This window comes from Schistocerca americana, chromosome X (assembly GCF_021461395.2).
Source record: "Schistocerca americana isolate TAMUIC-IGC-003095 chromosome X, iqSchAmer2.1, whole genome shotgun sequence".
Lineage (NCBI taxonomy): Eukaryota > Metazoa > Arthropoda > Insecta > Orthoptera > Acrididae > Schistocerca > Schistocerca americana.
In genome coordinates, this window is record NC_060130.1 from 798,968,911 (window position 1) to 798,996,899 (window position 27,989).

General features: G+C 38.6%; 1 protein-coding gene across 4 annotated transcripts in view; it reads right to left on the reverse strand.

Annotated features, from left to right (window-relative positions):
* The window catches only part of LOC124555648 (inner nuclear membrane protein Man1), a 337,416-nt gene that overhangs the window by 8,319 nt on the left and 301,108 nt on the right, over positions 1-27,989 (reverse strand). For 2 of the 4 annotated variants that reach the window (XM_047129632.1, XM_047129631.1), the window contains exon 11: positions 2,955-3,096. In XM_047129632.1, the coding sequence (XP_046985588.1) occupies positions 2,975-3,096 (122 nt within the window). In that variant the 3' untranslated portion in view covers positions 2,955-2,974. Of the gene's footprint in view, positions 1-2,954; positions 3,097-11,173; positions 11,331-27,989 lie in introns of those variants that run through there. The other 2 variants (XR_006968574.1, XR_006968575.1) reach the window with 2 other exon arrangements.

Here is a 27,989-nt window from a genome sequence, read left to right on the forward strand (position 1 = left end):
GCCCATATAGCCACTCTGAAAATTTTGAAACCACTCATAAACTGTTCTAGTCGAAGGTGCAGAGTCACCGTAATGTTTATCAAGATTCTCTTTAGTCTCCTGAGGCGTTTTGTCTTTCATAAAGTAATGTTTAATTACCACATGAAATTCTTTTTCGTCCATTTTTTGACAATCACTCGACTTCCTTGATTCACATGAATCCCAAACATAAAGAAATAGACCAATATGGCTGAAACTTGGTGTGCGTTCCTTCCAAAGATGCTACTAACTAAACATGGCCTCGATACATGCCGATGGTGCCATCTCTTGGACTTTTCAAATGCCCCTCGTAGTGGGCTCTGTTGCTTACAAAATTAAGGCCATTATCAAGGCCAGAGGTGGTGTTCTACAGTATTACTATGATGTCTCCAGGGTTGGCTAATTTATTGTTCTTATGTAATTCAGTTTGTGTGAGTATTTCTGTTCCATGTTCTGGAATGTGGATTGTCTATGTTATTGTGGAAAATTGGTGGTGGTGGTACGCAAATGTCCAACAATATATCCACTTCTGCTTATTTTTTTAATCCTGTGACTCTCTCTTACAATGTTTTGGCATGTTTCTTCTATACCTGTTCCAAAATTTTGGATATGCAAACAACATATCTCAATTGGGGCAGCTAAATCACTATTGGTCTCAATCGGACACTGTCCATGGCTTCCTTTTACAAATGCTGTGGCCAAATTTCACTTTGGAGAGAGCAATATCATGTTACATTCTTCCCATAAAGTAAAATTTCTCAGTTCTGAAATGTGCATTAATACAGTAATCTAACAACATGGTATAGCTTTGTAGGTGTGTGTATATTATGTGGTTAATCATTTAATGTAAGTAGCCTGAATAATATTGCAACATAGTATAACTGTCCAAAAACTATCGATGTAGTAATGATTATTAATAAGATCACTAAATTAAATATGAAGGCTTGCAAAGAGGATGGAACAGTGCTGTCTGTGCACCCAACTTTTCTCGTATTTATTGGCTTGCATATAAATTACACAGCCAAGCTAACAAAGCAGTGAATTAATAACTATAACAATGCTTTAAGAAAATAAAAACCCTTAATGTGAAAGTTTGTTTCCAACTGAGAGCTTTTCTCCTTTAACCCCCCCCCCCCCCCCCCCCCAATTATTTTTATATATATTTTCCTTTCATTCAAGCTCTCTAATGTCCAGAATTACTTGCTAATCTGAGATGAAATTCTTTTATTCTTTGCAGAATGTAAACCGTGCTGATCACAAGTTAAAACTATGCATCAGACAATGGGTTGAACCCTGACATCTGCTTTTCTCGGTCTGTATAGTTCCTACTGAACTATCTAAGCATGCCGCATGTATCAGTGTAAAATTTAATCTTGCCACTGGTTGCTCTCCATTCCTTCAAGAACTTCACAAAGGCTCACCAGCCATACTAAACAGACCGGTGCAAGCCTTACAATTTGTGACACCACTTTGGTTGCTTGTATACGAATTTTGCTCACACAAATTCTCACTTAGCTTTAGGATTCTGAGGGGATTCAGCCTGAAGTTTCCACCACAGAAAAATATGAGGCAAACACTGAGAAATGAATTCAAGACTTTTGTGTCAGCAGCTACAGTAGTGTGGAAACTAAGAAGGCGCCTGTGTGACACATTCTGTAGAGAGAGACAAAGAATACTTCACAGTGTCTCCAGTGTGCTCTGTATATGGCCAATATCAAATATTCCAGCCATTGTCTGCCCTGTTAACTAGCAATTCTGGGTTGGGTGCCAATGTTCCTGTTTCAAATTCTCCCTACAAATAAGTATTGCTGTCACTTCTTAACGTACTAGTTTTTGTGTTTGCTTTATGTTACTCACAATGAATATTATAGTGGCTAATACCCTAACAATAGCTACACTAACATGAAAATCAACCCTAGAAATTCTTTATGCACCCCAAAGTGCACAGTACAGAGAGATGTGATACAATGATGCTACTGGCTGAAGTTTCACGTGGTACATTGTTCATTGCCACAGCACATTGCCCCACCAACGGCTTTGTTATGTACTCACCACTACAGCAGCACTAATCCCCAGACCACAGTTGTTGGCCCCGCAAGCCATTGATCCATGATAATGGATTCAACTGAGAGTTTTGACTTCACCGCACCACCATTATAACTGATACGAGACAGTTTTACTCTTGACAGTGTATGTATTACATTGGACACTTGTAAAAAGTTAAAACTGACTACAAAATTAAGTTTAGTATGAATAGGGACTAGATATTGATGGACTTATGATCTAAGTTGATTTGGGAGGCATGCTTGGGTGCCTCAACAGGAGAGCATTGCCTGTGTACGACAGATGTCTGGGTTTGAGTACCATAAGGAGAATCGTTTCAACTGCTTACAAGTCTTCCACTTTATAGCCTCTATGTGTATATTCCTATGTCACTTTTCCGCTTGGCTCCCATGTAGCACTCTTTCTGATGTCACTATCACATTCTGTTGGAACAGTACATAATGTGTGTATTTTTAGACAGCTTCCAGCTATCATTTACCACTGCCATTCCAGATCTTATTTTGTCAGTACTATTTTAACCCTTAACTTATTTAAATAACATTAAAAATGAAAACTCTTAACACTGCAACAATATATTAAATAAGTTTAAGATAATAATCACAGTACAATACTGTTAACGAATCTCAGGCAGCAAGCAAAAAATTAAATATGTAATTTTCATTCATATTTAGAAGGACACACAAAACTATGTATGCCTCCCTTCACTATAAAGTAGTGGGTTAAAAACAGTACAAGGGGACTAAGACTGTATGTATTATACAATGATATTTACTGTAAGAATACTTATGTATGAGAAGCCAACAATTAGGAAAACTAATGCCTGAATTGGGCATATTTCAAATTACCTTACACTGGCTACTCTCAAAACGTACCATAAGAATTTGTAATGATGCTAGTCTCCCAAGGACAATCTTTGATTGTTGGAAGGCTTCAGTACAGTTTTAGCATTCACTGCTTCAGGAAAGCGTTCATGGTATCTTTCAATCCTAAGGTATTTGACTGTGACAAGGTGTGCTGTAAAATAGAAACAGCAAAACTTTTAAGGCAGTGATATGAGAAATAATTAAAGTTCATCTGTGAAAAATTTAGTGCTTTGTATCAAATAACAAGTGATCAACAATAGTAAATAATACAAAATATTTAGTTTAATTTCTGGAACTCTCCTCTAGCTAAATACTGCAAATGTTTAAATGCATACAGTTTCAAGTCATTTTAACTAAAATACATAGTTAGACAATTCAAACACAATAAACAACAGTGTTCAGTCTTCTCAACAATGACTGAAATCATGACTGAAATAATTAATCATAACCAGTTAAAAAGATCAGTATGGAAATCTATAGAATGTGTTTGTATGTCACTAATGAATATTATATCATTTCAGGTTTGCTATGAGGCTGAGGTAAATGGGACCATATAAGATTTTTTAAATGTCAAGAAGCAACAAATGATAAAAATATTCATTGATTTGGTCCATGTGATTTGATACTGTACAATGAGTAACAGGTGTCAGACAAAACATGTTAATATTTACAACGGGCAGATTATGGTTTACAATACACTGTAGCAGGTTTATAGAAGATTTGGTTCACTAAATAGTTCATGTGTTATATGTAACTATAGCCAGCACATTTACAGTTGTAGGCATTTGTTATAGAGTAAAACCAGTGACACAGCAAATAAGACTTCATAAAATGTATTCACAGTTGCGAACACGGACAACCATCAGCTGTATAATGGAATTACAACAATGAAAATTTGGGCCAGACTAAGACTCGAACCTGGATTTCCTGCTTATTGTGAGCATCGTATTTCTGAAACATAATGGCACTGCAGTATTGTAAATAAAATTTCATTGCTTTACAGAAACATGTATCGCCTTCAGTAGCATTTATACTTGTGGGGAGCTTATTGAGCAGCTAGAGGCCCATATGGAATGCTCCATTTTGATAAAGCTGTGTATTAACATGTAACACACCCCAGTTTGAATTTATTCTAGTGTAATGTTCGTAAATTTCAATGTTTTTCTTAAGTCTGCATCTAGTTGAGCACCAAGAGGTTTTTTAAAGAACTTTACAGTCCAGAGAATTTATAAGCAATGTAGTGTTAGGCCCTCTAGTTTTCTGAAAATTGGTTTGCAAGAGTATGTAGCTTTGCTTCCATTAATGATCCTGATGACACTCTTCTGGATTCTAAAAGTACTAAGGACAGATGGAGAATTACCTATACATGTATATGGTATGCACTTTTTACTGTTTTATGACTAGTATATGCTTACAGCACACTCAATGCTACATATTTTAGCTTTTAGTTGATCAATATTATATTTCAGTTTACCTTGTAACCATAGACCCAGAAATTTAAATTCAGTGATTTTTTATTGGTTGGTTATTTACTGTTAAAAGTTATTGAGAGGGGTTTGTGTTTTGTATCGTGTGAATATTCATGAACTGTCCTTTTGGTGCTGATGGTTAGTCTGTTGTTTATTGCCCAGTTACTGAACTGTTCCATAGCCAAGTTCACAGCTTTCTTAACAGCACTATGTTGTCCATTTTGAGAAGTACAGTTGTATCACGTGCAAATATATTGGTTCTGTGAGCATCTACATTTAAGCTCAAGTTGAATTTCATTTACTGAATTGAGTTGTTTTTCTGTGTCTAACATACTGTCAATTTTTATCAGCAATATCCTAAATCCATTTTGGGAAAAGCCTTCGGCAGATCTAGAAACACGCCCATAGTGGGTTGTTCTGTATATGGAAGATATATTATTATTTTAATGCAGTTATATATATATACAACTGTTTCTGTAGATTTATTGTAATTAAACTCATGTTGAAATACACTCGGCATACCTTTCTTGTCAATAAAGTCCATCAACTTTTGTGCATGCTGTTCTAAAATACTTTAGGGAAGTATGATGAAACTGTGATACGTCCATAATTGCTCTTTTTTTTCCATCTCTTTTGAAAACAAGAATTACTTTTCAGATTTTCAGTGACACTGGAAAAGTACCAGCTGGGAAAGAATAGTCGCAGAGGTGAGTAAGTGTTTCAGCAACAGTATGAGCACACTTCTTCATGATAGTTGCTGTAATACCACCAATGGAAACTGCAAAGGATTTGTTTTTACATCGTCATCTTTAGTGACTGTTATAATGAATATTGACTCTTTGCACAAATGAATTTTCTGGTTTACTGATTGACATTTAGTGTTTGGGTTATTTTTAACCAATTCTTTCGCTATGCTTGTAAAGAATTTGTTGAAAGTGGTCACAACAGAGTCAAGATTAGTTATCATTTCATTGTTGTGTTTAATTTTTATGTTTATGTGCATTGCTTTGTTACCCCTCTTTCCCTTTTTATATTTCACATTGCTTTTACTTTGTTGTCGGCTTTGTCAATATACTCATCATCATGCATCCTTGTAACCTGTCTTATGACCCCTGTTAGGATACATTTACAGCTTTTTATAGAATTTGAGCAGTTTAGAGGAGTCATGACTTTGGATGCACAACTTATGAGTATTCTCTAAATTTCGGCGGAAATTTTTTTTTATACTTTGAGTAACCAAGTTCTTGTTCTATTTTGGGTGAGAAAGTCAATTTTAAAGTCATGAAACACATAATTACATCATGTTTGCATTTCTTAAAAACAAGTCCAGTTTATGCAGGAAATCATTAAGATTACTTCAGGGTGGACGGTAAACTGTTGCTACAATGAGATTCAGGTTTGCAAATTTTATGGTTGCACTTTCAAAGATATTGTCTTTTCTTATTTCTTTTAGGGTAGGTATTGTGTCAGATTCAATATGCTGTTTTGTAAGGATGGATGCCCCACCATGTGTGTTACTGATTCTGGAGTAGTGCTTACAGAATTTGAAATCTGAATGTGAAATTAACTTCATTATGTTGATGCAGAGCCAATGCTCCGCAGGACACATACTGAGATATCGCTTGGCTCACTGGTTAACAAAATGTTTAAGTCTTCAATTTTAATGGGTAAGGACAGCACATTGTGACAGTAAATTTTGTGTGCACACCAAAAAGACATTGTGGTCCATGTAGCTTATAATGCCTTTATTTTCGTAAGTGTGGTCCTATTTTATATTACTATGGCAGTGTCAGCTGGTGAAGGTAACATGCAATGTGTCAAAGAAATCTGTCCGCCACTTTTCTGTACCTTCATGATGATATACTAGTGGCTTTCTTTTCTTTTAACTGGGTCCACCTTACATTTTGTGTGGTTTCATGATGGATGAATTATATATCCAGTTACTGTTGCATCCATTTTCTATTTTATATGGTTATATGACAGATGGGTTTTATATCCACCTACTATTACGTAAGTTTCTATTACTTACAGTTCATTTTACCTGGGTAGTCGTGCAAGATAGGACCATGCCCCTTCCTCTGTTAAAATCTGATTGGTTTCTTGTTTTTACAGACAATCTAATGATGCCTCAAAAGGGCGAAACATGTCATCGACATTAAATAATTTCACAACCAAGGTTGTTTTTATTCTGAAAGTAAATTTTGAGTTTTGTATTGAGCTTACTAGAGAGGTTTGGAGTCATATGTACTGTGTCACTGACCTTGAGTTTAAATTCTACTGTATTCCATAAATACTGACTTCAGAGCTGTTGTGCTGGCACTGTTGGACATCCTTGGGTGCAAGCTCATCTCCCAGATGTTTCTTTGTTCGTTTTACAGATAGGACAGGCTAGAGGCTCACTTGGCTTGTAGATGAGCACTTTCCATATTCACAATTCTTCTTGTTAGGAGAGCTGCATTCGAGTTGTTACCTGGCTAGTTTGGGACCTCAAAGTGAGTCCATTTCCCCTCAGTGATTTTTTGACCCATTGGCCTATTGTTGTTTGAACAGCATAACCACTATTACACTTTTTAACTTCTGGCTTGTTTACTGTGATTCTGTTGCTCATAAGTAGCTGTTTTTTCCAATTTTTCATTTTGTATTTTTGTCCACAGATTTTAGTAAGGCCACACTATTGCAAATATGTTTCTTGCCACTTTTGTTTAGGTAGGAACCATCTGGTGAGAAATGGTTTCTGGTTAGCCACTATGTCAAAGTTCATAGCAACTCTTCTGTCAAAGGCATATTTTGCAACAATAGGGGTTTCAGTGAGATGGAGCTTCCACTATTTATTGTCGTATTTAAATGATTCACATAGGATTAACAATGACTTTCATTTTGTGACTTACAGCAATTATTGGTTCCTGTAGTTCAACCACATGCCTCATCTTTAGTTCTAGAGCTTTTTTGGTGTCACCTGACACCATTCCCCCTCCCCTCCCTCCCAAATCACAGCCAGAGTATCACATGCACTGAAACTTCTCATCAAGTTTCCAGAATTTCTTACAACCTCTTTTGGATGAACACAAGATTTTACTATACTTGTATCTGGTATGAAGTCCTAATTTCCCTTGTAGTTTTTGCACAGGTCTATTCTGTGACTGTCACTTTAATATTAGTACATTCCTTCTCCCCAGAAATGTTTGGTAGGTAATGGACTGTTGTTCCTTTTGTTTTTGTCTTGTACACATAAAGTAGCTTGCACTGGCCTGATTCCACTGAATGGTAATTTGATCTTAGGCTCTGAAGTTGTTTTAGGTGTTATATTGTGTGTATAACATTAGAATGTATGTGATCAGTAACTGTGTTCAGTACAAAGTGGTTATCAAGCTTTATAGATTTTTAGCATTATTTCCACATTTAGTACATTCAGACACAGAAATTGGTTCCATTTGATATTCCAGTGCATTAGCTATGTGTGCCAAGCCAGTTTCCTTATATAAGAATTGTGTTGGTACATGCCTAAAATCACATATAATGTGAGACTGCAGTTGATCACTGTTAGTAATCACCACTGGATTCTAAGCACAGTTTACGGCTTAATTTCCTCTCTTTATTTGGTCTTCTGGCGAACAGCATTTTTCGTTAAAGATATTTACATTTGCATGTGGGTTATGAGTTCATAGTTTAGGTGTGTACTGTTTTTCCCATTCTAGTACATTACATTACACTTCTGCTTCCGGTATAAACCAACAGTTTATCATATTTGACGTTTTGTACCATTATTTCTCATTTTAGAGATGTGATTGTGTGTTCTGCATTGGTAAAACACTGTTTACCTTGAATTCTGCAGTGTGTGTAACACACTGGTGGCATGTACACTTCACTATTAAAGTATTTCAGGTTCAACTTGATGAATTTGTGGTGGTATCAGTTTGCACATAGAATAGCTCTCATAATTTGTTTTCAAGCAGATTTTACAAACATTACCATAAAATCTCGTTAGAACTGTGGGATTGTTGTCTCCAGACTTTCACCCCGTGCCATGACACATGAAACAAAATATAGACAGTTACAGTACCATCACATACAATGCAAGTAACAAAGATTTGCTAGAAAATGCTTTAACCTGAGATGGCAACTACAAATGGAGAATTAAAATTTCTCCGTAAGGAATGTTTTTGTAATAAAACTTTACTGTCCTCACTATATGGCACATATAAAATCCTTCTGCATCAGGTTTTCTGTGTCATTTTATCACATAATACACAAAGATATTAAAATTACAATACCATGAAACATGGAATTATACTTGGAAGAACGAAAAAATGTGCAGGAGATTTTAGTTCAGCATAAATTAACATGTTTTGAGTCCTTAGTACCCTTTATACTAAAAATGAGAAAATGGATACTGACACAAGTAGCATACTGCTATCAGCAAACTAACAGAACAGCAGAAGTTCTCATGATTCATGAATTAAAAAGATTGTATACAAGCAAATTACAGAGTTAGAATTGGATCAAATGATTGATGGAGGGGGATGGAGGGGGGGGGGGGGAGGGAGTGATTGAATGAAATGGTAGTCCAAAGACTCTGAAGATGCAACAAGATTGCAGGGACTTCACTACCATATAAATACTACTCATCTTTAGCCATCCATCTGCTGGACATGTCACCAATCGATCGTATATGAGGAGTGACTGAACAGTTCTTGGCTCACCCATGAAATCCAGCTGAATGTCAGTTTAGCAACTGATAGTATATTCCTCTGCTAGGTTCCACACAAAATTTTTCATTGTCTAAGGTGTACACTGTTGAAAAATGGGTAGAGAGAGCAAGCATGCAGTCATAAAACAGTGCTGAAAAACGGCAAGGGTGGACAGGAGATCCACAATGACATGATGGAAACATTAGGGGAGGCTTCCCCTTCCTAATCCACTATGAATAAGTGGATGGCTGAATTCAGGCAAGACAACACCTCTGTCTAAGATACACCTCGCAGTGAAAGACCGGTAACAACTAGTACAGAGGAAAACGTCACTGCAATTCAGGATATTATCATGGCAGACCGGTGTATGACAGAACACTTATATTGCTGAGCAAGTGGACATATCTCAGGAACACATTGGACACATCATAAGAGCTGTACTTCATGCATGAGGTCTCATGTCAATGGGTCCCAAGAATGTTGACAGCAGAAAACACATGCCAGAGACACATTATGTCCACCGAAAACCTGACCCGTTTTGTGTCAGGTCCTGTGTTTTCTGACAATGAATGAAGCATGGGTTCACCACTTTCAATCTGTACCCAAATTTCAATCAAAACAGTGGAAACACATCTCCTCGTCTAACCCAAAAAGTTCAAGTCAGTCACCTCAGCTGGCAAGATGGCGGTCTCTGTTGTTTGAGGGATGTTATCCCAGCTGAATACCTCAGAAAGGTGAAACAATGAGCAGAGCATATTATGCTGCTCAACTATAATACATTTGAGGGAGAACATCAAAGTGAAATGCGTCGGGATGTCGACAAAATGAGTGCTGTTTCATCAGGGCAATGTGTCTGTACACACACCTGTCATTGCAATGTTTGCCATCAATGAGTCCTGTGGCTTTGAACTGCTTCAGGACCCACCTTATTCACCTGATATGGCACCCTCTAACTAAGGTCAACAAACAACTAGCTGGAACCCACTTTTGATCAGATGATGATGTCATGGCTGCACTGTAGGCCTTGGCATGCAGGAAGAAATGTTCTACAAGGAGGGATAATGGACCAGCACCAGTGGCAAAAATGTGTGGCTCTGAAAGGGGACTACATTGAAAAATAGCCATAAACATATGGATTACAAGAGCTTTTTTGGTCATCCCTTGTATACTAAAATCAGTAATTAATTGGCCATTAACTTCTTTGTAGCTATCAGTACCAATAAATTTTAGCTTCATACGAAAATAATTTGCCAGGACAGAATCCAAAATTATGTCCAGTGCTATTCTGATACAATGCAACTGGGTACAGAATGTTATTGAAGTCACTGTGGCTATACAAAATTTGTATGTTGTGCCATGGGTGTGGGTGTATTAGTCTGAAACACATCAGTATCTGTAAAGAATCAATATTAACTATAAATGTATAAATTTTCATTTTAGGTTTGTGTGTCTTAGATAAGATGAAAGGAAAGTTAGTGTTTAATGACCTCAGTGTCCATGATATCTTAGAGATGGGAGCAAAGTCTCAAAGACTGTGAAGGGAATTGGCCAGGTCCTCTTCAAAGGAATCATCCCAACATTTGCCTTCAATGAGTAAGGTAAACCTAAATCTGGATGGCTGTATGAGAATTTGAAACACTGTCCCCTCCTGAATACAAGTCCACTGTCTTAACTAAAGAACCATCTCACTTTGTCGATACCTTTAGGTGATAATGTTTGGAAAGCTCTGCGATGCAGTAAAGAAACCATATTCAAGACTGCACTGTTGGTACAACCATTGGTAGGTTCCTGAATTGAGTGACAGAGAAATGGGGGGGGGGATTGGATGGTTTTATTATGGTGACAGGTATTAAATCATGTTTGGAACAATATGAGTGTGAAAACGTTTGTTAAATGTAAAATTAACACTCAGGTGCGATCAACTCATGCTTGTAAACTAACTGAAATGAACACAGTATGATTATATTAGTCCAGATAAATGACTGATGTGTTTAATGTGATTTCATATAACCATATTAGTAAAAATTTATTTTCTGTGCAAGTCAATGCAGCTGCATAAAACTGCAAATACCTGTACTAGACAAGCACCTTAAGAAGACTCTTGGTGCTGTGGCTGATGAATGTTGCTGAGCTGACTGAAGTTGAATGACATCAATTGGTATTGACTGATTTCTGATCACTGCAGACTCTAGTTAGCAGACAACACTGTGATAATGATGCACCTACATCTACAAAAAGCAGAAGTGAGTTAACAAATTCTGAAGCATTGTGAGTAACTGAGTTTTAAACCATCTTAAAAATTAAAACTGTCATCAACCTGAAAGTTGGTTTGAACACCACAGTGCTTTGCTAAACATGGTCCTATTGGTTGTACACCATTGCATTTATCTTACCTTTGAACTGACTTATCCGATTAGTTACAGCATGACCTACATTTAAGTTGGACTAGGGAACAAGGTGCAACTTGCGTGTTTTTCATAACAAACAAACACTGCCAGAGGCGAAGGAAGGGATAAATGACAGAAAAAAAGTCCTAGGGTTCACTTGGGTTCAATGTGTCTGTCGTAGTGTAACACTACTAATTCTTAATTTTTCTTTTAAGGTGATGTAGGATCTTTCAACATCTTTGTGACAAACATTTATAGGTGATACAGCACATCGTGGGGAACAGCTTTTGTTAGAGACAAAATGTTCACTGACACTTCCCAGTGACACAAGGCATCCAATAGTATTTGCTGGCCATGGGATGACGAGACTTCACCGAGCTAGCAGTCTACTGACCAGGTGTGCAGTATACAACCTACCCCAGTAAACTGATTTACTTTTGACAAGAAAACAATACAAAATGGAGGAAGATATTTTGTGTGGCCTCCCATGTTTCACACAGAGCAGAGGACTGGATGATAGGCAACACACATTGCACACAAATGCCACAGAGTGCCCACACCCTGCCACCTCTCTGAGGCATAAGCAGTCTTAAATTATACTTAGTGTCGTTGGGAAGCATTGGCGAACATTTAGTCTCTAACAAAACTTGTTCTCCACGACATGATCTATCACTCCTAGACGTTTGTTGCGAAGACTTTGAAACACCCATTTATACAACAGAAATGCTTTTCAACATGTCCAATATGTGGAAACAGTATCCTAATTTTATATATAATTTTTGACACACTGAACCCCAGGCCTTTCAGCACTACTATTAAATTGAGATGCCTTAAGTGTGTCTTCCACACACACAACTTAGAAAGTTCCTTAAACTGTATGCTTTTCCATGCACATGTTGCTCAGAATAAGAATGAGCCTCCTTATATAAGGAGGAGGAGTGGTGAGCTCTAATGGTCGACTCTACACTGCAGAAAAAAACAGGTATAGGTTTCTAGCCCTTGTAGTAGAATTCCCACAGAATTAAAAATTACAATAAAAGTTAGTTAACACCACATTAGGTGAAGAGTCTTTTGCATTAAGATTTGTAAGAGGCAACGCGATGATCTTTTGTGGATGGCACGGAACTGTATTACAACAATATAAGATCTACACTGAGAAAATATAACTTATTCTACATTCTCAAAGGCCCAAGAAAGGCCCGTTAACATAATGCTTCTAGGTTCTCTTGATGTGATCTGGAAGAAGCAGCCAATGCCATTCTACTTTGTTGTACAAAAGTACACTCCTCAGAACAGGAGCATAGGTAGTGTACAAAGCATTTATCATGACATCAGAAAAAACTAAACAAGAAGTTAGGACCCATAAATGCTAAAACTGCAATGGTCTGTGACCTGTTCCAAGACTTCTGGATATGCACCTAACCTTTCAAAAAATCCACACTAAAGAGTGTTGCTGAGTGAAATGACGAAACTGGTGAGCAACATGCACCACAGTACTCATACTGAAGAATAAAGGAGGCTGTTAGGGCAAGATAGATATAAGGGGCATTCAAAAAGAAACGAGCCAGAGGCATCATTAAAGAAACCTGTACCTGTATGTTACAAGTATTGACCCTGGCTGTTGAGACACTCGTCCCTCTATGACACAAGGCGGTGAATGGCTGTCTCATAAAATTTCCGGGGCTGCAATGTGAACCAGTTCTACACGTAAAGCTGGACGTAGTCATTTGAGGTTAATCATATGCCCCTCAGAGCCTCTTTAAGGGGACCAAAAATGGCTTAATCACAGGGAGAAAGGCCTGGACTGTATGGAGTGTGGCAGAGAACCTCCCATTTGAATTTCTGCACGAGAGCTGCGACTGTGTTGGCCAGTGAGACTTTGCATTGTTGTGGAGCAGAGTGACCCCATGGATGAGACTGCCTGGTCGTTTTGATTTGATCACTTGGTGAAGAGTGGTCAAGGTGTGTGAGTAATGCTGGGCATTCACTGTTGTCCTGTGCTGCAGGAAGTTAATCAGAAGGGGGCCATCTTGGTCAAAGAAGAACGTCAGCATAACCTTTCCTGCACTCGTTTGGACGACGACATCCAGCTGTACATGCAGGAGTGGTTCCCATCACAGCCCCAGGAATTTTATGAGACAGCCATTCACCACCTTGTGTCACAGTGGGATAAGTGTCTCAACAGCCAGGATCAATACTTCTAACATACAGATACTGGTTTCTGTAATTATGCCTCCTGTTCGTTTCTTTTTTAACGTCCCTAATAGTTGAATAATCTATAGGCATCTGGAGCAGAGTAGGGAACAGAAAAGCAAGCAGGGATGCCTTACAACACTGGATCAAAAAGACCAGTCTGCAAAACACTTCAGCAACTGACCAATGAAAACTCTTGGCTTTCAGCAATGACGAACTAAATGTAAAACAATGACATGCTACACTCCGCCAACTTCATGTCATTGCCTGCCATCTACCATCCCCCCACCCCCTTCCCCTCCACCCCCACCTCCCAGTGCAAAATTCCCTGAAGATAGTTCCCCCACTATGGATAGATGATCAGAAACATAAGATTTAAGTATGTGTCTCTTGAATGCAAATGCACTCACAGGTCAGATTACATAATTCAGGGAATTCTCAAAGGAAGCAGTTATTAACACCTTGAGTTAGCACATAACTGCCTAACTATATCAGTTGCAGAAAATGTTAGCTAAGTGTAGGAAGTACGATGACAGGATTCATAACGAGAGGAATCCCCCCACCACCAAGTATACCTGTGGTCACAACTGTTTCTTTATTGATTGCATGTGGCATGTCACTTACAGCTCACATCTCTGCAGAAGAGACATTAGACATTTAAATTGGCTGTCATGAGCCTCTGCTACAAAGGCTTCACCATACACTTCCGGGTGCCACTACACATTCCACAAAAGGACACTGAATTCATCACATCACAGGCCACAACTGTGATTGGGGTCCATGTGTTTTCAAAGCTGTTGCACTCCAGAGCTCCACTTCAATATCATGCTGAGCTTGCAGAGGAGTTGCAATGAGACATTATGAACTTAGCATGATGCTATACCTACTCCAACTGCTAATGAATATTGTAAACCAGAACTTGTGGAACAGAGAGAGACAGCAGAGAGACTCAAGGATACCAAGTTTTGTATACTTAATACTTACTGTATGTATTGTAAAAAATACATTTATATTTTAATCATTCAATAGTGTTTGATGTATTCTAGCGTTTATCCACCTTGTTACACCAACAGGCAGGACAGACAATTCTGGTGACCAGTTTGTGATTGTTGACTACTTGGATCTACAGAAGAAGATCCGACATATCCACATGCTGAACTATTCAATGCTTCTTCCGGTGTCAGCGGAACTCATTGAAATCTCCTTTTATAGATACAGTGAGCAGTGGAAAGTGTCCAGATTTCTTCATTTTATCATTATTCTTACAGTGTTCCTAAATCTGTTATATCTGCTCTTGAGTGACTTAAATTTTGTGTGCAATAGCAACTTCTGGAGAGCAACCACTCATTCCACTTATTCCACTTATTCAGTTCTAGAGCCAACAAATTCAAACTTTTCTAGTAAGCACTACCAGACTAGTGGAAGACAGCAAGCAAATATGACAAGCACAGAATGCCAGCGGCCAGGTGCCACTCCACCCTTCCACTCTTTTGATGAAAACAAAGAGGAACGATGAAGTACTGCATACAGCTTGAGTAGCACTTTGCAGCTTAGTAGCACTTCTCAGCTTACAAAATCACAGGTGACTCACAACGTTCTTTTCTATTTTTCTTGGGTTGGAGTGCATATTTTTACTTTGTGTATAAAACTGTTCCCTCAAATACAGCTGCAAGGCCTACCCTATTAAGAAGGCGTTAGGAATTTTGAAGGTGAATATTTTGAAAGGGAGAGTAATATTGTCTCATATTCTGAATCTTTATCTGCTCCTGGCTATACTCACAAGGACCATAGACACAAGTGGATGAATCACAAAGCAACGTGCACAGTGCAAAACTTGGCTTATTGAAATCAGTTCTCCTCACATGGACAAGCAACAAAAGGCTCTGTCTCTCACAAAACAGATAAAAGCAGTCTTCTGAAAGTCAGAACTGACCGCTATATTTGGAGAACAGACAGCAAACTCTTCATATCTTTACAGATTTGCAATCAGTCTCTAATATTTCAGTTCGATACTGGTGTCTCAATCACAATGACTAATCAAATCTGCGCCTCTCAACATACAATGGCTAAAATATTCCTGTTCTTGGGATTTGTGCTTTGCAAGCAGTTCTCGGGATGTGTACTTTGCAAGCAAAATATTAAAATATGACTGCATCAGTGCCACTCATATGAGTTTAATCATGCTTGATGCCCAACATGTTTGGCATTTGATTAGTTTGAATTAAAATATTCAGGACAATGTGCATGATGCTGGTACAAAAGTTTCCCATGCCAGCTTTCATCATGTGAAAAATATGGACATGCAAGGAATTTTTAAGCACACATCAAGCTCAAAGACAATGCTCAACCAAAGTTTTACCATGCACATTTGGTGCCTCATACCATTTTCAAAGAAATTGCTTCTTGAAACTTCCCGGCAGATTAAAACTGTGTGCTCGACCGAGACTCGAACTCGGGACCTTTGCCTTTCGCGGGCAAGTGCTCTACCATCTGAGCTACCGAAGCACGACTCGCGACCGGTCCTCACAGCTTTACTTCTGCCAGTATCTCGTCACCTACCTTCAAAATTTTACAGAAGTTCTCCTGCGAACCTAGCAGAACTAGCACTCCTGAAAGAAGGGATACTGCAGAGACATGGCTTAGCCACAGCCTGTGGGATGTTTCCAGAATGAGATTTTCACTCTGCAGCGGAGTGTGCGCTGATATGAAACTTCCTGGCAGATTAAAACTGTGTGCCCGACCGAGACTCGAACTCGGGACCTTTGCATTCGCGGGCAAGTGCTCTACCATCTGAGCTACCGAAGCACGACTCACGCCCGGTCCTCACAGCTTTACTTCTGCCAGTACCTCGTCTCCTACCTTCCAAACTTTACAGAAGTTCTCCTGCGAACCTAGCAGAACTAGCACTCCTGAAAGAAAGGATACTGCGGAGATGGTAGAGCACTTGCCCGCGAAAGGCAAAGGTCCCGAGTTCGAGTCTCGGTCGGGCACACAGTTTTAATCTGCCAGGAAGTTTCATATCAGCGCGCACTCCGCTGCAGAGTGAAAATCTCATTCTGGAAATTGCTTCTTAACTTAACAGATTAGAACAAATTGGCATCTTGAATCCTATTCCTGCTAGAAAGTGGCCATCTCCTCTGGTTATCACAAGAAAATCTAACAGGGAAAATCAACTTTGTGATAACTTTAAAGCAATTGTTAAAGCTCAAAAGTTTATTTATTCATTGCTTTTTCCACATAATAAGGAGCTTATGGGTAATACCACACCAAGTGGACCAGTTTTAGAGATGATCCCTGCTCGACCATTTCCAAATCCAATGAATTTTCTTTTTGAGTTGGTTCAATAATGTCTTGGATGGACATGTAAAAAATATATTTTAGCTCCATTTCTACAGCCTCTTGTACACAGTGATCCCAAGTTTGCAACTCGTACACACATGCAAAACAACCAAATTTGGATAACTTTTCTGATAGGTATTTGTAACTTACATGCCCATGCATTTGGACATTTAAACAATTTTTTGTACTGAACAAGAACATGTTAGTGATTAAATTTTTGAATACATTGGATGACAGTTGCACTGCTTTGAAAATGAATGAAAATTCATTGGATGATTTGGCGAGCCCATATCTAACCAGCAATAAATCATTACTTTAAGGATGGATTGAAGCAAGAACTATTAATATGACACACAGCCACACTTGTGCTTTCTGTATAATAGCCCCTGTCCTTTCCTATCAAAATGTATGCACCGGCAAATTTGATGAAAGCATTCTGGGTGCCAAATATTGAGTAATTTTGGGGGGCCAAATTGTTGTAACCAAGTAATACATGTAACCGATAAAAGTAACACAAATATGGCTTTATTCATAACATTCTGAACAATAACAGAAATAAGTCTCTCATGATTCTGCACATAACAAGACACCGAACAACTGATGTGAGTGGTACAAAGTAGAAGAACATAAAGAGGGTCAGTCAGCACTGCTCCATGAACATATAGGCATGGGTAACCATTAGACGGCATGGCAGAGACTGTGCCATGTGCACGCTTCCTACTGGTGGCCTCCAGTGGCTGGCCCACACTGATACAGTTGGCAGTTGATTTTGAATGTACACGTGCGGCGACACTACACTTGGTGCACTCACAGTAATATCTCAACTGCATGTTCTTTGATCTTTTTATCTTGCTGTATCTGAAGAGAGTACGCTTTAAGCTTCAGAAGCTATGTAGTTAAAATTTTGACCCCTGTCTGCTTATGGATGAAAAACATTGCCTAAAGTTATTACTTTTCATACACAGTGTATATGTTCAGATGTGATATTAATGAGAAACAGAAAGCAAAATCAGTGAAAACTGCTTTTATGTAAATAAAAATACACATGTAGTTACGTGCATATATCTTTAAGCAATAAGCAGAAAGTCTGAAATTTAGAAACATTGTACGACTGGAATAATTTTTTCCACCGCAAATTGAATAAATTGCCGATGTCATCTTAATCAGATTCTGAGTAACAATCTTTTTCTCCTAATGGTCGTGTTGTTGGAGCTTTTATGATTTTAAATGTTTATTACTCTGGAATTCAGCAAGTATCTTCGCTAGATAGCCAGTGGAAGGAATGGGCAGAACCATAAAGCTGACCGAGGCATCTTTTTGTTCGAATTAAAATTCACATAAATTTCCCACCCATCCAGCATTTTCATACATACAATAGCATACTGCTCAGGTTGTAAAATTGTAGTTGAAATAACTGGAATTTCTTCACCTGGTTTAAATGTATTAACTGTGAATGCTGTAGTATCATTGGAAACTCTGCTTACTTTGATCTTTTTTAAATCAGTGGGTTTGACCTGGTGATTTTCTCTCGTCCTAGCAATTGTGTGGCCTTTGGCAAACCTTCTTTTTTCCCGATCAATTTGAAAAAGACAATGCCTGATATGCTGTCACTGCAGAAATTAGAAACTTCAAGAAATGTCAATATTTTATCTACACGCCTCAGCAAACTAGCATGAGCCACCAGTCTTTTAGTTGTTCCTCCAATTCCATCACAAAGAGATCTTCCATGGCTGGTTCCAAATACACACATCAAAAAAAGTTTTGCATCACCCTGGTTTCCAGAACTCCTGAAGACAGATGTTGACTGTGAATATTTTACCACAGACACAGTCCCTTTGACTGTTCAGAGATGTCACTAAACCCGCCAAAAGATGTAAACAACCATGCATAAGCAGCGCCTATTGGACAGACGGGGTCCGACAGCCGATCAGTTTCAGTCATTCCACCAGGAAGAAGGTACTCGGCTCATGTTGTCTGTATTTCAACCATGCATACATGGTCAATACCATAGTTCGACTGCATCCGCATTGTTACTTTGTGCCATGAAGGGCTCTCAACAAGGGAAGTGTGGAGTGAACCAAAGTGATGATGTTTGGACATGGAGGAGATACAGAGAAACAGGAACTATCGATGACATGCCTCGCTCAGGCCGCCCAAGGGCTACTAGTGCACTGAATGACAGCTACCTATGAATTATGGCTCAGAGGAACCCTGATAGCAACGCCACCATGTTGAATAATGCTTTTTGTGCAGCCACAGACATCGTGCTACGACTCAAACTATGTGTAATAGGCTGCACGATGCGCAACTTCACGCCTGCCGTGTATGGCGAGGTCCATCTTTGCAACCACGACACCATGCAGTACGGTACAGATGGGCCCAACAACATGCCGAATGGACCAGTCAGGATTGGCATCATGTTCTCTTCACCAGCGAGTGCAGCAAGGTGCAGGTTCCCTGCTGTTTTGGGGTGGCATTATGTGGGGCCGATGTACATCGCTGGTGGTCATAGAAGGCGCCGCAACACCTGTACGATGCGTGAATGCCATTCCCTGACCAATAATGCAACCATATCAGCAGCATATTGGCATGGCATGGACGACAATTTGTGACCCCATCGAGCATGTCTTGTGAATGACTTCCTTCAGGATAACGACATCGCTCGACTAGAGTGGCCAGCATGTTCTCCAGACATGAACCCTATCGACCATGTTTGGGATAGATTGAAAAGGGCCGTTTGTGGACGACGTGACCCACCAACCACTCTGAGGGCTCTACGCCAAATCGCCATTGAGGAGAGGGACAACCAGTAACAACAGTGCCTTGATGAACTTGTGAATAGTATGCCACGAGGAATACAGGCATGCATCAATGCTAGAGTATGTGCTACTGGGAATTAGAGGTACCGGGGGTACAGCAATCTGGACCAGTACCACTGAAGGTCTCGCTGTATGGTGCTACAACATGTAATGTGTGGTTTTCATGAGCAATAAAAAGCGCAGAAATGGTGTTTATGTTGATCTCTATGCCAATTTTCTGTACATGTTCTGGAACCCTCGGAACCGAGCTGATGCAAAACTTTTTTTGATGTGTGTTAATTCCATCAAGAAGAGATACAAAAGTCCTTTTCGTGCAGACATAAATTGATAAAATTCTTGTATTGGGCAGCAGATCCATCAGTAAAAGCAGTGAATGTGCTTAATTTCTCCTATCGTTATTCTCAAATATTTAATCAGCCTTATTATGAGTGTATGAACTGCAATGATATCCCCGTTGCAATGATATCGTGACTAAGGCAGTCAGTAAAAGTACAGATGCTGATATTATGTAGTTCTTTACCACCAAAGTAAACCACAAAGGGATGTAATGTGGCTTGGCTGTTCTCTCAATTGAACACTTGAACAGCATCTTGAATGAAAAATGGATAGTTCTCAGCAAAACCCATCAAATTGAACACTTCATCATCTGCAAGTTTTCATTCCAGTGCCTGAGATATGAACTTTGATGTTTTAAAATGAAACACAGAGTGTGTACCGGCACACCATCTTTAATACACCACTACAACCCGAGTTCGCAAAATTCTGAGAAGCCCAGTTCACTGTCATGTTGCTTACAATAGCCTATGAACATTTCTTTGAAGTTATAAAGTACAAGGCGCTTCTGCTTATGAACTTTTTCCACCATCCACTCTTACTGCTATGTAATCATTTTCAACTGGGCACAGACAAGAAAATGCATCATCTTCGAAGAACCTGAGGATTTTGTTTGATCTGGTCATTGAGTCTTTTTCCTCCCTCTCATTTTGCAAGTACTGTCAAAATGCCAGCTTCCATCTTCACCATTCACACAAAAATACTAAATTCTTTTGCCGTTTATTCTATACTCCAGCTGGTAGGAACCAGGGTCAAAATTTGAACTATGTTGGAATGACTAATTATATACTTTAATTTTTAGTTCATTAATTAAAATGCCCATATCCTTACTTTTCTGGCATTATTCACCATTTGTGTGCGCACATCTGTGGAACTCATACCAGCTGCTGCTGCCATAATTTTGGTGACAGAATCTTGTACTTTCTGCCTTATGTAACCCATTGAAACACTCTTGCTAATGCTTTGACGCTTTTAAGGTGAATCTCCAAGATATGCTAGTGAAGTATTCACTGCGTGGCAAGTGCCAACAGAATCCATACAATGAGTATACATTGATTCTTGCTCATTCAGGAAACTCACCAGAAACTCAAACAACAGGAGGCTGCTCAACTGGCTATAAAAGTTGAAAGTAGTGCTCCATGAGCACCACAACCAGTAATGTCTTTGTCTTTTAGCACTAAAAGTAGAAGATAACCCTCTATGGCAAGCAATGAAACTGTTTGAAAAATATGTGCCAGAATGACATCTCTACACGGCAGACACAGGCTCACTTTCATCACTGACGACAGGGTGAACATGTTAATTGATACTTTTTAAAGGCAGTTAGGATTTGCAGATGTGGTGGTGGTTAGTGTTTAACGTCCCGTCGACAACGAGGTCATTAGAGACGGAGCGCAAGCTCGGGTTAGGGAAGGATTGGGAAGGAAATCGGCCGTGCCCTTTCAAAGGAACCATCCCGGCATTTGCCTGAAACGATTTAGGGAAATCACGGAAAACCTAAATCAGGATGGCTGGAGACTGGATTGAACCGTCGTCCTCCCGAATGCGAGTCCAGTGTGCTAACCACTGCGCCACCTCACTCGGTAGGATTTGCAGAGGTACAGGACAGAAAACCTAATGACAAACAGTAGCATTTCTTCCTTTAGAAGACAAGCATGCTGACAACTTTCTATAATTCATGTCTGAAGACACAGCAAAAGTCTCCAACCTGTTGTCCACAATGAAGGCCACAGTACATGAAGAGCTCATCAACAAGTTAGGAATGAATTTTCTGTTCTTGGTCATCACACACTTCACAAATACCTTTGATAAGATCACATGATCAGCTTGGTTTTCAGTGCTTTGTAAGCAAGCCAAATGGTTGCAATGGAGAAGTTAGGAAAACTATACCCTGTTAGTCTCTTGCCAACATTGAGTACAATACATGAGGCCTTCATAATCTTGCCACACAGGCATCACATCAGAAGAGAACAAACCCACACAAAATTCAAGTTTCAGTTGTAGCAGAAACCCTTCCTTCCCCCAGATACTGAGGGTAGTTGAAGTTGAAGCTACCACACTACAAGCTTAACAATGACTATGGAAGAGTAGTGTTACTAGTCATAGCCCAAACCTTTGCCTCCATATGGCTCATTGGGATTTTATACGAACTATACATCTAAGGCTTCCCCGGAAAAATAGTCAAAATTGTTGAATGCTATTCCATGAAGACAAGGCCATCTAGATCACTAAATGAGACTCATTTCTGCAGGAGTTCCCAAGAAGTATTTGGTGTAGTACTTTAAGCAACAGAATTGTTAAATATGGCATAATACACAGATGACAAAATATTTTCCCCCCTGCTCAAAGAATGGGAACTTCATAACTAGCTGCCTGCAACTTGTGTTGAACAGAACAGGATCCTGGAGAAAGAAATAGAGCACCACTCTCACCCCTAGTTTATTATTATTCATGGTCTGGATGTGAGGTAGCAGTTACTGTGTTTTATCAGTAATAACTGGTAGTGTTCAACATACATTAACTGTACTTCATACAATACAACAGTGCATTTTGAGACACAATACCTTCCTATAAAAGCATATGCAGCTAAATTAACTTAAACACTACATACCATGCAGACTGGATGTGAGGTAGCAGTTACTGTGTTTAATCAGTAAATCACGTGAACCGAGTGCCAGCAGTTTGATACTGGAAATATTTTCTCTCAAAATGCATTGTTATATTGTGGGAAGTACAGTTAATGTGTGCTGAATGCTACAAATTATTACCATTACTCTCAACTCCGAGAAGACTTAAGCCATTATGCTCACCAGGAACTTAGTAAGGGGGCTCACGACATGATGACCCGTACAACTGCTGAGACTGTAAAGACAGTACATGACTGGAGACATCCTGCAAGGTATCTAAGTGAAACCCTCAACAAGCATTTAATATGGAAAATTCACACAAAGAATATATTCATAGGAAGATTGAAGGTTCTCAAACCAATTCTAAGTGTCACAGTTCATTATTGGCGACAATAGGAGTAGATCTGTACGGAAACTTGTGTGCAATTTTGTAGCACACTTGTCCTATAAAAGCATATGCAGCTAAATTAACTTGAACACTACATACCATGCAGACTGAAGAGCTGCCATAGCATATGGCTAGCATATTTTGGAATGCAAAATAAGAGGAAACTTTATTCAACAGCCACACAATGACCATTAATTATACATTGACAATGGTAAAGTGATGAAATGAGCACAATTTACCATCACAAATAATTTTCACTTCATAATTTGTCGGAGTCATTTCTGCATGAGCATCTGATGAATGTAATGACCTAGAAAAGAAATGAAGAAACTGGTAGTCCTCATAAATGACGGTCTAATATAGCTTTTTCCAAGCAGATCCAGAATACTACAGTAGTAATATTTAGACTGAGAACCACTGACTGTTCACCTATTGTTGAGTGACGAACTTTGATTGACTCAGGGAGCAGAAGAAGCAGTACTGGACAACTGCAGGGTGAGGACAGGTATGAGGGAATGCTTCTGCTATTGTGCCCAGTGATATCGATCCATAGTATAAATGGCACAGAAAAGTAACAAGGTTTCTGAGAAACTTATTAGAGAGACTTTCATGTTCAAAGGTGGTGTGTATTTGTCGTGATGAATATATGATCACGAAATTAAATTGAGGCTGTTAACAACACAACTGTCAGGTCCCATAGGTTGGCGATCGCAGCATGCTATAGTCATCCAATTTCTACCACCAAGCACGGATCAGAACACTGTGCTCATGCAACAAGAAAATGTAAACTAACTATAGATATGCTTTCTTTCTGCATTTTTTACATTTAGAAACAATTAAATACCTTATTATTTGTTTCCCAACATTTGCTCCTGGTCAACAGTAGCCCAATAATATTTTTCAGTACAGCTTACCTTTCTTAATAGTTATTCATCATTCATTAGGTAGCTAATGAATTCTTAGCAAACAAGTTTTTTTTAATGACACTGTACTTGCAAAAACTGTTCCTTCCTTTTGTACACTGACTCTGCATTCGGTAGAAAAGTCTTCCTGCATTTTCATTGTGGGATTGAAAGGCAACAAAAAACTGAACAATATTTAGCAGTTCTGAATGGCAGGAAGAATGTCCGGATTTCTCAAAATACAAGGTCAGCTTTGTGTGACAATGAAGATTAACGAAATCGTGTTTACTTTCATGTTCTTCATTCACAAATTTCTTCAGGCAGCAGAACTCTTTGAAACATTTCACATCATCTACAGGTACGCTTCTATCCAACAGATATTTAATGGTTGATTCCACATCCTTCCCAGCTACATAAAACACGTGAACTCTTGCATGGGGGACAAACACTTTTGAACAAATACAGAATATCTTTCACTGAGTCCAACTACTGCTGCAGTGAATCTGTCACATACAGCGTCCAGTCGATATTTTTGTTTCTCTTACAGCAGCTTTCATTTTCATGCACATAAATTTATTGGGCTCACAATCAGTGAGCATGTTATCAATGAACAGTAGGATTCCAAGGACTTCAACAAGTGTATAAGTTACGTTCTCAAGCTCTGCTGTGCATGAATGAAACATGCTAATAAGTGTTTGTAGATGTTACAGACAGATCTCATGAAATTCCATTTCATAGAACTTAATGATTGTAGCTGGACTACACTTTGGAAGGAAGTGTGATTTCAGAGCAGGGAAGATATGGATATCCCCGTTTATCTCCTGAAGTAATGAAAACCATATCATTTTGCTCTGGGATAACAATTTATTGTATGAATATTGACAAATTCTGAAAATTTTTGAAGTTCAATAGCCCAGACTGTACAGTTTTGGAGTACTGAAACCATTATTTAGGATGTAAGTTGTATGCCCAACTTCAATCAAAATTTCTCTCCCTAACAGGTTTTTAAGTTTTGAAAAAACATTTTTTCCTTGTGAATCAAATGCAATCCTCCAAACAGTGTGTTACAATTATCTCCTGTGAATGCTTTACATTTATCAAGGAGCCCCTTATTCTGAAAAGAACTGTTTAAAAATGAAGAGGTAATGTCTGCAGTGTCATTAGGTTGTTGATCTAATCCAATTAATTTGAAGTGCAAACCACCAATTTTCCAATAAAAATACTGAATAATGATTGAGAATATTTTCACTGGGCCGTGGTCACTGCTATTGATAGAATTACTGCAGTGAGCAATGTAATTCTCTTCAAACTCTTCATAACACTTTCAACTGAGTAAGGACCACGCACTGACTTTGCTTCTGTTTTTGCTCTCACACTTTAAAACTTTTTGCCATTCCGGAATCTGAAAATACGGATTTTATCACATTAGTTGGGCGGTCCATCACTTTATAGCTGTTACGGTGCTTCACAGTACGAAACATTAAAGTAACTTCAGCGGCACACACTCTTCTCCTTCTTTACACCTTGTTTTCGCAAAAAATTGAGTTAACTTTGAAGATGATGCTTCTCTTCAGATAGCTCTTTTGTGCTTTTCAGACTCCAAATGTATTTGTAAATCTTGCCCTCCTTTGTTTCCCACAGGCATTATGTACCGGATTTACAAACCACATGCTCACATTCGAATTGATCCCTGCCACATCTAAAACCAGGATACTTTTTTGCAGTTGTATAGTAAAATTGCACTTTCTTTTAGGCTTATTTGTTATAAATTTAATACCTTATTAAACACCAATGCATGCTTCAAACTACGGCCACACGATGACTGGGAACATATGTGCACATCATGAAACCTTATCTTTGGGAGATGGATGGACAGTAGGGAAACAGAATGTGGATTGTCACTGGGAGGAGAGTGGTGCAGGGGGAAAATTTCCACCATCTTTCTCAGCACTAACAACACAGGCCTGGTTCTCACTTCTTAACCCTTTCATGTGTCTCACATACAAATTTATTTCATGTGATCACATCTGTATGGTGCTGCAGTCTAGCACTGAATGTATGAACTGTTTGGAGCCAAAAGGCTCATTGTTTGGCACCTAATGGGCAAGATATTGCTTAGTAGTTGAGTTGTGCATTGTATGTCTTGTGTTTTGGTCGTTTTATGGTTTCTTCCTGTCTGCGATAAATAAGCCCAGTAAATGTACTTATTGTCTTTTTTGCATTGTTTGCTAGAAATACAAAGATTTGTGCACATATTTATTGATAAAACAATTTTAAATTTAATTCGTGATGTTGCCTGAGGGCCAGTGTGTGTACAAAATTTCCATTGCCATTTGTTCATATATGTGTCTACATTTTTTACACTTATGTATTTTATTCTCTGCTGTATCATAGTTTATTTTCCCTGATCTGATATAAAATGGAAAACTCCTCAGACTCCTGTTTATTTATTTATTTGTAATGAATGCTTGCCTTCCCTTTCTCTTCATATTTCTTCCAGATTAAAGCTGCCATATAAGAGCAAAATGAAAGAAAAGTCGGTCCCATTTACCTCCATTATTACAGTTACACATGATGAAATTGTTTTCTTTTGCAATGTCCAAAAGAAAATAAGGAAGATGATGGCATCATTTGAGTGACCTACTGCCAATAGCATATCAGCTTTCTCTCCACTGGTCAAACCAGTTCACACCTCTCATTACAACTGTGTACTCTGCTATGGATGCAGGGCAGGATATAACTGAGTTTGTACCATCTCTATTTTTTTCTTATGACAAATCTTTTATCTTTAGGGTGATGAGCAATTGATAAAACTGTAACTGACTTATTATTTTGCAATTTTACTGCAGATGCACACCCCTTTATACGGATTATGTTGTGCACTTACATGCAGCTGGAAAACATTTTCCAGCAAGTAGCACAAGGCGGCAACACAGACAATGCTGCACATAGAAGGAAGAGGTAAAGACTAATTTCGTATGTAGCTACTGCAAAGTAGCACCATATATCCAGCAATATTTCCAAAACAGATCATAATCCCTATTAAAAATTTTTTTTGAGTGAGACATAAGCATATGACCCACTGGACTCAAGAAGGGAAAACTTAGGGAACCATTTATTCATTCTCAAGTCCAGCAGGACATATATATGTCCCACTTACAATAATCACAAAACTATAAGGAACTATCGAAATTTAGAAACATGGCCAGACTCTGTATGTATTCCAAAAGCAGGAAACAAATTTTTACAGTAATATGAAAAAAATTACTTAATTTTGTCATGAAAAGTTTAACAACCACCTACTGTGGCACAAATTACACAAGGTAGTAACAAGGATTCGAGAAAGCACAATGTAAAAAACTTATGATCAAATGAGGTACCTCTTTGAAGTAATGAATTTGAAATTAAACTGATCTTTTTGTAACACTATTAGGTCACCAAAGTTGGCAGAGTCTGGTTACAGAATAAAATTTACTGACACGTAACAATCATAACAATGCACGTAGGGGGCATAACATTGCATGCGGACTTTAACAACTGCTTATTACATAACTAAGTGTTGCCACCACCGCACACTGCACTGAAAATTTGTCACATGATTCACCTCTGAACTTAGGCAAATCAAAATTCCAGGCATTTTAACAAATTTTAAAACTCCTTCCAAATGCAAATTTCAGGTCTTAAAAAGAGGACATGCCTGGAAAAATGTGGACATATGATAGCCCTACTACAGCATTTCTCAATGCTGGAGTTACATGCTGCTGATGAGACAGAACTCTTTAGCTCGAAGTATCATAACCAACTTCTACAATATAGGCAGAAAATCCTTGTGCCACAAGATGATTCCCTCATACAACATTCCTGGCCACACTGACTTAATGGCACACTGCAGTTTCTGA